A 13,415-nucleotide genomic window follows, 5' to 3' on the forward strand; every position below is an offset into this window, starting at 1 on the left:
GAGCTGTGGCTCAAGTGGTAGAGGATCAGTTTTGAGTGAAATAGCTAAGGGACAGGCCCCAAGTTCAAGTGCTGGTACCAGCACATTAAATAAATTAATGAAATTGAGTGATAAAGACATACACTGCGTAAGTTCAGAAGAATATATAAACCCAGATACCAAAAAAGTGGTTACCTTTAGTTGGTAGGATTATAAGTAATCTTTTTTTTACAGTAACTTCCTTTGTGTTCTGACTGTTGTAATTATTTGCTTTCTGAATCATCAGATAAATTGTAACCATACGAGAAACATCATTTCCCCTGACAGTTCAGAACAGCACGTGCACAGCTTACTGGGTCAAACTGCAGAACCCAGGAATGTGGTTTTAAAAATAGTTCAGCAGCTCAGTGGAAAATATCAAAGAGCCTGAGCTAGAAGGAGGCAGGCAGCAGGCAAAATCTGGGTCAGGTATCAGGTGGCCTCCTGGGTAACCCTGCACATGCGTGGCCCCTCCTGGGCTTCCATCCACCCCACAGTCCCCAATCAGAGTGGTAACACATCAGATCCATGATGGAGCACCTGCTGAGCATTCGCAAGGCCCACAGAGAGAACTGCCTGGTCTTACACTCCAGAGCAAAGACTCAGAACCCTATGGCTCACCTGGGCACCAGGACCCCTGATAAACTCCATCCTCTGGTGTGCAGGGATTGTGTCCTCTGGTGTGCAGGGATTGTGTTCTTGGATGTGTATTTGGTATGTCCACTGCAGAGGAGAACTTCATTTCCCAGGAGCAGTTTCCAGATCCCCACTTCTGAGTCACCCTGAATCAGGTGGCCATTCTGAATGCTCTTGGAGGTTAGCCTGATTAGACTTAATTAAGTGGGAGGGGTGGTCTCCTTTACCTTCTGGTCTGAGCTTACCCCTAGGTGCAAATGAAGGCCTGGCCCAATGCCCCTATGGTTGGTGGGCATCTTTCCAAAGCCTTCACCTCCAGAAAGGCCCCCGCCCTCCTCTCCATGGCTGCTCACGCCGCCCCCTTTGCCACTCAGACTGTTTGGTTTCTGCCAGCACTGGCTCAGGCACCTGCTGTCTGCCTCTCCCCACGACATGAGCGACCAGGAGCAGGCCCACTGTACACCAGGCACTCTGGCTCATGGCACACACTCACAGTGTAAGCTGCCTGAACGAGAGAAGGAACAAATAAAAGGAACTATAGACATGACAAGAAAAAGAAACCCAGCCAGGGGTAAGGATAAAGGAAAAAATAAATGCGCAGGCTTTGTGATGTAAGAGAGTTAAGGAGCCGGCTCAACATCTGGGAAAACCGAAAGGGCTTCAGGTTGGGGACAAGGTCATAGCCAAACAACCTTCCTGTGTGAGGGCCCCTGCACCATGCCTGCTTGTCCCTGAGCAGCAGGCTGCAGGCCCTGCTGGACTGAGAAACAGGTCATGCCAGGTGCTCCCACACGCCAATCCTCCTGAGCAACTCCTCTGCATCTTAACAGAATGTGGCCTCCATGAGCCCCTGAGCATTATGTGGCCACCATCCCCAGGCTGGGAGCACAGGGCACTGATAAACTTCTGACATCTGCCCAGTGCCAGGAGTCAAGTTCACCTCCATAACCCTAGAGTAGATCCTTCTCCCACTGAGGGGGTGAGGGAGCACCAACACTAACCCTCCAGCCAGTCCTCCAGCCTTGCCAGGCTGCTCCGTATCTTTGTAAGGCCGCAGTCCCTGCCCTCCTAAGCATGTGTATATAATATCTGCCTCCAACCCCACCCCACCCCAGGGCTCTGCATGCTCCAGCACTGTTCCCCATGTTTCTCATTTTCTGGAGACTTTGGGGCATTTCTACCTGCTCCATGCATTCCAGTGAGTAGTTCTGCTGGGCTTTAAGAAAAAGTTGAGGGCCTGGGAAGGTAGCTCAGTGGTAGAGTGCTTGCCTTGCATGCATGAGGCCCTGGGTTCGATTCCTCAGCACTACACAAGCAGAAAAAGCCAGAAGTGACACTGTGGCTCAAGTGGAAAATGCTAGCCTTGAGCTGAAGAGCTGAGGGACAGTGCCCAGGCCCAGAGTTCAGACCCCACAACAGACCAAAAAAAAAAAAAAAGAAAGAAAAGAAAAAGGTGAGCTGGGGTGGGCCTCCCCCAATCAGGTGAGTCTGCAAAGGAAACAGCCGTTCCTAACCAGGGAGATTTCTCCCTGCTGGCTATGAAACCAGAAGGACACAGGCTAACAATAGGAACAGCCTCACATCCAATTTTTATGCTTTTTGTAAATCAGTTCAAAATGTTAAAATTACAGAAAAAAGTGGGATGGGGGAATGGCCTCAACAAGGTAAGAGCAGCCCCTGATTGACAGCCAGCAGGGTCTGGGGCCATGATCCTGTAGTTAATAGGACTGTGACCGCCAGGTATGGGCCTAGACGCAGATCACCAGAGCTTTGAGAACAGAGCTGTCTGGCCAGTACCTGGCTTCCAGTCTTTAACTCCCTGAGCAGAGTGACCTCCCATACCCTCTGCTCACAGCACTGTGAGTGGGTGCCACGCCATGTTTATGGCAATTTGTGACACAGCAAGAGAAAACACAGACCCAGTGCTACTAAACCTGATTTTTTTTTTGGTTGGTTGTAGAGTTTTAACTCAGAACTGGGGGGGGGGGGGGAGAGTGGTACTGTTCCTGAGCCTTTTCAGCTCAAGGCTAGTGCTCTATCACTTTGAGCCACAGTAGCACTTCCTGTTTTGGTTCATTGGAGATAATGGTCTCAGGACAACTAACCCACTCTTAGGGGAACCACATTGCTTTCTTCAGGAGGGGGAATCTCTCATGGCCCCAAATGCCTTTTAAAAGCTCCACCACCTTTGAACATCATTGTATTTGGAGTTTTGGTGTGGACAGCCATGCTGATGCCATTGCTCTCACATGACTGGAATGCACTTGCATTGCAGCTGCAGCTCAGCCTTGGTCCCTCTGGCCCTGCTCCCGTTGCTGATGCCCAGGTGAGTAGCACTGCAGGTTGAGCAGATGCCAATGGGGCCATGTGAGGGCAACCAAGTAGACACAGAGTTGCAGAACATAACAGTCATCAGAAGAAGACAAAATTTTATGTACCACACAATGGGCTCACACCATTGTGACATCAATAATAAAAAAGTCACCCCTCATATATCACCATTATAATAACAATAATTTTTTTTAAAAAGTCAGATTAAGTTCATCTCTATCACCAGCAACTACAAGAATTTTGCCCAATATCAATGAAAGGCAGTAGTGAGGCGGCTTTCTAGTGCTGCCCAGCACCTTGTTACCCAGTACCCCTTACCTGGAAGTAGTTCAGGAGCATGCCAGCCCATGACAGCCCCAGGCCTGCAAACAGGAAGGGCACTATCACCTGCATGCCAACGGCCAAGGCAGTCTCCTGGCTGGGCTCAACCTCCAGTGGTTGAGGAGCCACAGGGGCCACCACTTGCACATCTTCTGATTCCTCAGCAAGTCTTCCTGTGCTGACAGAGGATGGCAGTCCTGGCTCCTCTGGCCTGGCACAACCTTCCAGCCTCCGATGTCGGGTCTCCGTCCCTTCCATCTGCCCACAGTGGACCCACAGCCTTAATCTGGGAGACACAAAGCAACAGAGCAGAAGGGTAGAACACTTGACTCCAGGGGGTACCAACTTCCCAGGGCTCTGGGTCTGGGTCCCATCAGAGGCTGGCCAGCAATCCTCCTGCAGCCCCCCCATGGGGTCAGCCTACCTGCACCCACAGTTTATTATTCACAGGCACAGGTGTGAGGACAAGGCACACACACAGCGGGTGCTAATGCGTATGGACTGCAATCCACACCTGTGCAGAGATGACCTCCGAAAGCACCTCTGTCCTCGGAGTCACCAGAAAACCTGCACCAGGGTGCAGTTCACACAGAGTGTGTGTGGAGCTCGCTCAGGCCTGGGTTCTCCCCAGCACAGCAAAAGCATAATAAGTTCAGCAAATAAGAAAAGTGGCAAAATACGTTTGTTTTTTGTTGTTGTTTTGTTTTTGTCAGTCATGGGGCCTGAACTCTGGGCCTGGGCGCTGTCCCTCAGCTCTTCAGCTCAAGGCTAGCGCTGTACACCTTGAGCCACAGCGCCACTTCCAGCTTTTTCTGCTTATGTGGAATCAAACCCAAGGCCTCATGCATGCGAGGCAAGCACTCTACCACTGAGCCACCTTCCCAGCCCCAAAATACCTATTTCCCAACTCTGAAAATTAGTCCCAGGCTTGTTAAGACTGGAGAGTAGCCATTCCTAAACTCTGAGTCTCCCTCAATAAGAATGGAAACACTGTAATGTTTATGGTGTTGGTGTAACATTTGTGGTGCTGGTGTTATGTTTGTGGTATGATGTTCATGGTGTGACATGTTGGGGTAACGTGTGTGACATTTATGGGATTGTTATAACATATTGGTATAACCTCCATGGTGCTGGTATAACATTCATGGTGTTGGTGTAACATGCTGGTATGTTTGTAGTACTGGAATATGGTGCCAGCGTAACATTTGTGGTGTTGATGTGATGTGTTGGTGTATGTCCTTGGTGCTAGTGTAACATTCATGGTATTGGTGTGATGTTCATGGTGTTGGTGTAACATGTTAGTATAATATTTGTGGTGCTGATGTAACACTCATGGTGCTGGTGTCATGTGTTGGTGTAATGTTCATGGTGTTGGTGTCAGGTGTTGATACAACATTCATGTTGGTGTTATGACACTTGTTGTGTTGGTGAAAATAATTAATCTCTGCTCCCCCCCTTGCTTATAGCCTTAAAATGAACAGCCCACACAGACAGAGTAAATCATAGCCTGGAGGCTAGGAATGCACTGTTTTCTCTCAAAGACTTGTACCATCAAGATTCCACTGAAGCCAGGTACCAGTGGCTCACGTCTGCAATCCTAGCTAGTCAGGAGTCTGAGATCCGAGGCTCACAGTTCAAAGCCAGCCCAGGCAGGAAAGTCCATGAGACTCTTATCTCCAATTAACCACCAGAAAACGAAGTGGTGCTGTGGCTCAAGTGGCAGAGTGCTAGACTTGAGCAAAAGAAGCTCAGGGACAGTGCCAAGGCCTGAGTTCAGGCCCCAGGACAAAAAAAAAAAAAAAAAAATGCATACAGATAATGAACAAAAACCAGCCCAAAGGCCAGGATGCAGGAAGCACTTGTAAAGAGTGGGCTCTCGTGGGGAGTAGGCTGTGGATCTAGGAAGCCCTCTTGTCCTTTAGCCCAGTAGAGTGCTGACCATGGGCACCAACTCTAGATAAGGATCCCATCCAGGTTCAGCTAACCCCCAAGGACATGAGGTAATGTTTGTCACACAAGGGAGGGCAGGCTGCACCTGCCCTCCCCCCATGTCAACAGTGTGGAGGCTGAGAGACACACCCTCCCCCTCTTTCCTGGCTATTGGAAGGCAGAGACTAAGTCCCTCCCTACTCCAGCAGGCCACTGACTGGTGAGAGCCACATAGGTTGATGTAAAGCCAACGACCCTCCCTGCTGCCACCAGGGGGCGCCTGTCCCCATCAGAATGAGTAGCAAACAGCCACTGCCACCCAGAAGTGTCCCATCTCCAGGTATGGCCTGTGGACCCCCCAGTAGTAACACTCTCCCCTCTGGGACCTGGCTCTGTACCTCATATAAACTCCTGCTAGGCAGACATTCCTGGCCATGAACTGGGTGGGCCCAGGCCTGTGGTCTCTGTTCAGCTGCCTGCTGCTGGCTGCCATGGACAATGAGACCACAGGGCCTCTGGGCTTCATCTAAATTTCACAGGTGACTGCCACTGCAGTAGAAATGTACTGGAGACCAAGCTTTAGAGTAGAATCCCAGATCTTATGGCTGGGGATGTAGCTCTGAGGTAGAGCAGCACCTACCTAGCTTTATACAAGGCCCAAGGTTCAATCCTCAGCTCAACACTAAAAAAGACCCCTCAGAATCCCAGCTTTCCCCTTGTCTAGAAAGAGTAAGGTGTCTCCTCACTGTTTCATCTGTCAAATGAGGGTACTACTGCCACAGAGCTGGGGAAATTAAATGGGGACATGGGAGACCTCTTTACCCAACTTCACTTTCCAAGATTGTAGATACCTGCCACCATCTGTGATCCACAAATACTAAAAGAAGATCCCATGAGTAAATAATTCATGTGTTTTAAGTTACTGAACAGCCTGGTGAAATTCTCACCCTCCAGCTCCACCCCACAAGACTGCTGACCATGTTTGGTTCAGCGTGTTCACCCTGTCTATACTCCTCACCTGGGTGTCACCTGGGAGCCATCTCAACAAATCAGGGTATCATGGGTCAATAACCCTTACTTTAGTAAACAATGGTCTCAAAGGATGAAAATGGTGATGCTGAGTTTCTTCGTGTATAGTGCTTTAACTGCTCTCCTATTAGCTGTCGACCTGTGTCTAGGTCACAAATCCGAAGTTCCTCCTAGTATGTCTGTACAGGGACACAGGACACACTGTGGAGGTGCCAGCATTCGTTAAGGGGTACTTATCCACCGGGAACCCGGCCTGTCCACTCCCAGTGAGACTCTCCAGGCTGCTCCAGGGGAGGTCGGGCTGGAGTCTGAATGGAAACCGACTGTCCGGGCCTGGAGGGATGTCTGCGGGGACCCCGGGGGGGCGGGCCGGGCTAGGGGGTCAGCAGGGGCCCAGGAGAGAGCGGTAAAGGCTTCCTGGGGTGCTGGGGAAGCCAACGCTTGACGCAGGGCCGGGCCGGGCCCAGGCCCGAGCACTCGGGCGGGGACCGAGGGAGCCGCGTCCGGACGAGGGGCCGGGCGGGGACCGAGGGAGCAGAGAGCCTGGACGAGGGGCCGGGCGGGGACCGAGGGAGCAGAGAGCCTGTGCGAGGGGCCGGGCGGGGTCTGAGGAAGCCGCGTCCGGACGAGGGGCCGGGCGGGGACCGAGGGAGCAGAGAGCCTGGACGAGGGGCCGGGGCCGGCGGGGACTGAGGGAGCCGCGTCCGGACGAGGGGCCGGGCGGGGACCGAGGGAGCAGAGAGCCTGGACGAGGGGCCGGGCGGGGTCTGAGGAAGCCGCGTCCGGACGAGGGGCCGGGGCCGGGCGGGGACCGAGGAAGCCGCGTCCGGACGCAGGCGCGCCTCAGGTGAGCAGCCAGGCCGCCCGCCCCGCCCCGCCCCGGCCCCGCCTCCCTCGCGCCCCGCGGCCCCCAGGGGTGCCGCCCCCTCCCATCCTCTCGGACGCCCCCAAGGCCCTGCGGGCGCGCTCGGCCCGGATCTCCACGGGCCCCTCCCGCTCCTCCTGGCTCGGAGCTGCGCTTACCGAGCTTGGAGCGGTGGAAAAGCGGCCTCCGAGGGCGCGGCGCCCGGAGGAAGTGGGAAGGGCGGGCTCGGGAAGCAGCGGTTGCCGCCCCTCTGCCGGGCCAGGAGCCTGGGCGGGACTGCGGCCCTAGGAGGCGGGGCCATGGCGGGATTGGGCGGGTGCGCGACAGGGGGCGGGGCCTCGGCCCTGGGAGGGCGGGGTCAAGGGCGGGACTGCTGCCATGAGGCGGGGCCAGGCCGGCACTGGGCGGGACCAGGCAGGGGGCGGGGCCAGGGCGGGACTGCGGCCCTCACTGCGGCCCAGACTGGCGCGGGCGTGGCTCCGTGTCGGTGGGGAGGGGCCTTCCCACACCTCCCACCCTCGCCCCTCCCACTCCCTTTCCTTCTGGGGCCCAGCATTTTGAGTAAATTTTTTAACATTAAAAAATGCTGTCCTTTGCCTTACACACATCCTTCAATCAGTTTTTTCTGCAGTGATTCTGAAGCATCCTCGCAGACATATTTCACTTTACAAACTTGGGCATGTTTAACTGATCAGGTCTGCTTTTTAAAAACATAACCACTATTATACCTGACCGTTCTCGGGCTAATTCGTTTTCCCTGAATGACCAAGCAACGCCTTTGCACAGTTGAGGGGTCCCAAATAGGAATCAAGAGAGGAAGGAGCCTGTTAGAGGGAGGGGGCCTACCTCCAGGGCTCTGCATAGCCCAGGGAGACCAAGCAGGAATGGTAAAATCCAGGCGGTGGAGCCCAGCCATTTCACAAGACAAGACCTAGATCTTGTCATCATGTCCACACAAGACAAGACTAGCAGGGCACTGGTGGCTCACACCATGAGACTCTTAATTCCAATTAACCACCAGAAAACCAAAGTGGTATGGGGCAAGGTGGTGGAGCATTAGCCTTGAACAAAAGATCTCAGTGACAGTACCCAGGCCCTGAGGTCAAGCCCCATAATGGAAAGAAAGAAAAGAAAAGACAGACTAGTCTGCAGGTTAAACACAGAGAAGAGATACTCTCCAAGTCCACACACCCACACATGCACACACGCATACTCACATACGTACAATTCTGTTTTTCTGCATAGGTAGCCTTATTTTTTTTTCTTTTGCAAGTTATGGGGCTTGAAATCTGGGCCTGGGTGCTGTCCTTGTGTTCTTCAGCTCAAGGGAAGTGCTCTACCGTGTGAGCCACACACCACTTCCAGTTTTCTAGTGGTTTATTGGAGATGAGTCTCATGCACTTTCCTGCCTGGGCTGGCTTTGAACCGCAATCCTCAAATCTCAGCCTCCTGAGTAGCTAGGATTACAGGCGTGAGCCACTGGCACCCAGCTGTGGCCTTATTTTTTAACCGAGGCATGAACTCAGGACCAGGGAGCTCTCTCTTAGCTTTTTCACTCAAGGCTAGCATCAGAGCCATCCCTGGAGCCTCTGGGAGCCTCATAGATGTCCCTGAAGGAGCAGAGAGCAGAGTGTTTGAATGTGAGCTACTTCCAGTGTCTAGGAAAGGGGATATGAGTGCCAGCTCTTTCAGAGAAGCCCTCCAGAGAATCACTGCAAGCAGAGCCAGCAGGAGTCAGTCTGAGGTCTGCTGCTGGGCAGTTAGGAGTCAGCAGGATGCTTTAGGACACTTGCCGATGATGGGAATAAATGAAAGGGTGAGTGTATAAGAGAGCGGCTGCACTGACTGGGAAGCATGGCTAGTCCTGTCTGCCAGGGAGGAACCTAGCAGGGCGGGTCCCTTTCTGGGGAGGGGCTGAGGGAGCAGATACACGTGCCCACTGCCACCATGCTTAAGTGGCAGAGCAAGGATTCAAAGTCTGGCCTAAGTCTAAGACATCGCTTTTTGTGGCATCGGGCTGCCTCTGCTTAACAGAGAGCTGGCAAGTGAGGGGATGTGATGAACGCTCACTTGAGGAGGGGCTGCTCTGGCTCTCCTGGCTAGCTCTCCCGTTTGATGGCTAGGGCATGGCTCAGTGGCTGAGCACCTACTATCTTATACAGGTCTTGGGTTCCATCTCCAAACTGCAAAACCAAAACCAAACAAAAAAAAATTCTGTATGAGTACTCATGGATGATCTTCTTTTCCATACGTATAATACCAAATTTACAGACAGAACAGAGGAATTCCAAGGAATGATATTTGGTCTCTCATGAGTCCAAAGATGCTTTGGACATGCTTCAAGTGTTTCCTACTCGGTAAGCTGCAGTAGACTTAGGGCTCACCCATAGCTCATCTGTCTAGTCTAGCACACAAGACCAAAAGCTACCCCTGGCCTTCACCCTGACATGCAGGAAGTGACCCATCTTTTCTGTTTGTCTTGCAGATCCATGGATCTGCCCAGGGTCTCTGAATAAGTGAGACCAGCCACAGCAGGAGGACACTGCCTGAGTCCAGATCAGGGCCAGGCCTACTGCATTTCACAGCCCCACCCCCACCCCAATCACAGGCCACCCACCCTGCCCTCTGCATTCTGAAGGAAAGCAAGTCTACCATTAGGAACCCCACAGCAATTTCCAAAACCATAAGCATGAGCAAAAATTTCACACCTCGCTTGTAATGGTGACTTGCAATTTGCTTGGGCTTTACAACACTCACATCGTGATACCAGTGACCAGACCTAGTGACCCTGACAGACCTAGACAGCTGCAGAACGGGCATTCTCCAGATGTTCTGAGAGGGAGCCTGAAGCTGGCTACCAGTGGCTCACTCCTATAACTATAGCTGCTCAGGAGGCTGATATCTGAGCATTATGGTTAAAAGTCCGCAAGGGCAGGAAAGTCTGTGGCACTCTTATCTTCAGTGAATCAAAGCCAGAAGTGGAGCTATGGCTCAAGCAGCAGAACATTGTTAAAGAACAAAAGCTAAGTGCTGCCCAGGTCCTGAGTTCAATCCCCAGTACCAACACACACACACACACACACACACACACACACACACACACACACACACACACACACACACACACACACACACACACACACACACACACACACACACACACACACACACACACACACACACACGAACCTGAGGCTCCATCTACCAGGCAGTGGGGCCAGCAGTGGCTGATTGCCAAGCCTGGGGATGCTCCTGCCTCTGTTAGAAACCCACAAGTCTACCCTCACACCACCTAAAGGCGAACACCAGCAACAGGCTACAACCCTCTTAAAGCTCCCACAGGACTCACAGCCTTTCGACATGGCCTGTGTAGTGGCCTCAGCCATGTTGTAGTTCTATCAGTGGGCGAGTCAGGAGCAGCCGGCTCCCTCCAGGATTTGATATGACCCCGCCTAGGCTGCAGGAGAGACAGCTCCCCCTCCATGCTACCCAGCAGGCCTATCTGGCAAGGTTCCTCAAAGGCAGCCCCCTCCCAACCCCTCTGGGGCTGACCTACGGGCCTGAGGCTAAAGATAGGTTTAGCTGACTACATTGGGAGGAACTGGCAGGGAAGGGCTTGAAGTCAGCCACTTCAGGGCCAAGCCTCAGTGCAGCTAGGTCCCCCATGGGATGTGCTTCTTTTTTCAGAGCCATGGAAAGGCCCAGAGGCCCAGGTTCCATTTGTATTTGAAGGCTGGCAGTCAATGAAAAAGACAAAAGCCAGAAGGAAGCTACAAATTTTGTGGTGTATTTTAAATGCTCACATCCAGCATGATGATGCTTTCATTCCTTGTATTAGGTGATTTCAGGATTTACTAAAAAAAACAAAACAATAAAACCCAACACACACACACACACACACACAAACGGTGGGCAGGTGGTGCTGGAAATCAAACCCAGGGGGCTCACATGCTTGTCAAGTGCCTTCCCCCAGCCCTTTGAAAACATCTGAATAATTGTGGTCTATATAGGCACAGATTTGAAGCTGAAAAATGTTTTTTTTGTTGTTGTCTGAGCCCACCGTGAAAGTGAAATCTGAGCTCTGAATTAATCTCATTTGCCCACAACTTACCCTGTGCCCCAGACAATGCAAGGTCCACAGGATGACCAGTCCTGGGGTAGACCATGGGAGTAGTGGGGAAAATGTCAGTGTTCAATGACACTGATCAGGACACTTAAAATGGCACAATTTGTGCTAGGGGTGTGTGTGTGTGTGTGTGTGTGTGTGTGTGTGTGTGTGTGTGTGTGTGTGTGTGTGTGTGTGTGTGTGTGTGTGTGTGTGTGTGTGTGTGTGTGTGTGTGTGTGTGTGTGTGTGTGTGTGTGTGTGTGTGTGTGTTTTAATTGTTTATTGTTTTTATAAGGGTGCTGTACCGAGGGGTTACTGTTTCATAAGTTAGGTAAAAAGTACATTTCTTTTCTTTTCTTTTCTTTCTTTTTTTTTGGTCAGTCATGGGACTTGAACTCTGAGCCTGGGTACTGTCCCTGAGCTCTTCAGCTCAAGGCTTATCACTCTACCACTTGAACCACAGTGGTTAATTGGAGATAAAGAGTCTCATGGACTTTCCTGCCCAGTCTGGCTTTGCATGATCCTCAGATCTCAGCCTCCTGACTAGCTAGGATTACAGGCATGAGCCACTGGCACCCCACTAAGAGTACATTTCTTTTGGGACAATGTCACCCCTTCCCTCACTCTCCCCATTTTTCCCTCCCATCCCCATCCACAAGCTGTATAGTTCATTTTCAATATAGTGTCCAGTGAGTACCACTGCTGCATTTGTTCACGCTTTGTCCCTCCAGTATGTGCTAGGTATGTATTTTTGGTTTTGTCTTTTTTTGGTACTGGGGATCGAACCCAGGACATTGCACTTGCTAGGCAAGCCTTTGCCACTGAGCTACATCCAGCCCAATGCTAGGTATATTTTGACATTTTTTGACGTTTTTTATTTTCCAGTGTTATGGATTGAATCCATGGCCTCGCACCTACTAGGTTAGTGGCTTGCCACTGAGCATCACTCCCAGGCCACAGCCTAGGTTCTGATACTGCTCTAAAACCCAATTTTATCTTACGTGTGTGTGTGTGTGTGTGTGTGTGTGTGTGTGTGTGTGTGTGTGTGTGTTCCCTAATAGATGGAGGTCTTGTCTAGGCTGGCTTTTAACTCCTGGACTCCAACAATCCTCCTGCCCCAGTCTCCAGAGGACCTAGGACTATACAAGCACCACTGCACCCAGCTTGCATGTACTTTGCTTTGCTTAAAAAATAACTTAGATAGACAGACAGACAGATAGATCAATCAATCTAGGATTTGAACACTTGCCTCACACTTGCTAAGCTGGCCCTCTCCTACTTGGGCCATTCCTCTAATCCTTTTTTGAATTGGTTACTCAACTTTATGCCCAGACAGACCTGCACCATGAGCTTGTTTATGCTTCCCATTGTCGCTGGAATGACAGGCACTCACCGATGTATTCAGCCGTGGGCTGAGATGGAGTCTTGTGACTTTACGCTTATGCTGACCTCTAACCTCTATCTCCTGATCCCTGCCTCTCCTAGGTAGCTAGGAATACAGGCTTCAGCCACCACACTAGCTGCGTATTCTATTTCTAATCCCCCACCCTTAAAGTTTTCTATTAACATGGTGGAACCTAAATGTATTTGAAACCACAGAAAGACAGGCCACTTGATATGCTAGTGAAGACAGGTCCCCTCTGATGAGATATGCTTCTGTGGTGCTGGGGAGCCAGGCTCCCCCACCAGCAGGCTGCCCACTTCTGCATGTGGGTGTGCCCACCAGGTCTGCTTCCAGCCAGCTCACAAGGAAAGCAGGCCAACAGCTTGACCCTGGGGCAGAGCATGTGCGTGAAGCGGCACTGGTCACAGTCCCTTACAACTGGCTCACGGGGACTCAGCCCGTGACTGTCACCAGAGGGAAGTTGGTCTGCCCATGGAACAGCCATGTGCCCAGGAGACAGGGGGTTCCGTGACTTAAGAAGGCTACAGAGGAAAGTAATTCAGGGTGTGACTAGTGATCTACTATGTCCCTTACTTTGTGAAGAATTCTTGAAGGGGGGACAGGGAGTGAGGGACACACATTTAATCCAGAGGGCCCACATGTGACTGCCGTGGACACCTGGTGGCGGGTCTGTCTGAGAAGTGCTTGCTGCTGTCTGCATGAAGGGACACAAGGCTGGGATGAAAGGGCTGGAACCAGGGGAAAGGCCAGTGGCAGTGTCGGTGCCCTGTGCTGG

General features: G+C 51.9%; 1 protein-coding gene across 3 annotated transcripts in view; it reads right to left on the reverse strand.

Annotated features, from left to right (window-relative positions):
• LOC138824853 (solute carrier family 41 member 3-like) overlaps positions 1-7,370 on the reverse strand; it is a 33,906-nt gene extending 26,536 nt beyond the window's left edge. For 2 of the 3 annotated variants that reach the window (XM_070019245.1, XM_070019242.1), the window contains exons 1-2: positions 7,288-7,370; positions 3,304-3,592 (exon numbers count right to left, since the gene is read on the reverse strand). In XM_070019245.1, coding sequence (XP_069875346.1) covers positions 3,304-3,564 — 261 coding nt within the window. In that variant the 5' untranslated portion in view covers positions 3,565-3,592; positions 7,288-7,370. Of the gene's footprint in view, positions 1-3,303; positions 3,593-6,253; positions 6,380-7,287 lie in introns of those variants that run through there. The other variant, XM_070019243.1, reaches the window with a different exon arrangement.
• Between the last annotated feature and the right edge of the window lie 6,045 nt (positions 7,371-13,415).

The sequence above is a fragment of the Dipodomys merriami genome, unplaced genomic scaffold (assembly GCF_024711535.1).
Source record: "Dipodomys merriami isolate MVZ:Mamm:240054 unplaced genomic scaffold, mDipMer1.0.p SCAF_13, whole genome shotgun sequence".
Taxonomy (NCBI): Eukaryota; Metazoa; Chordata; class Mammalia; order Rodentia; family Heteromyidae; genus Dipodomys; species Dipodomys merriami.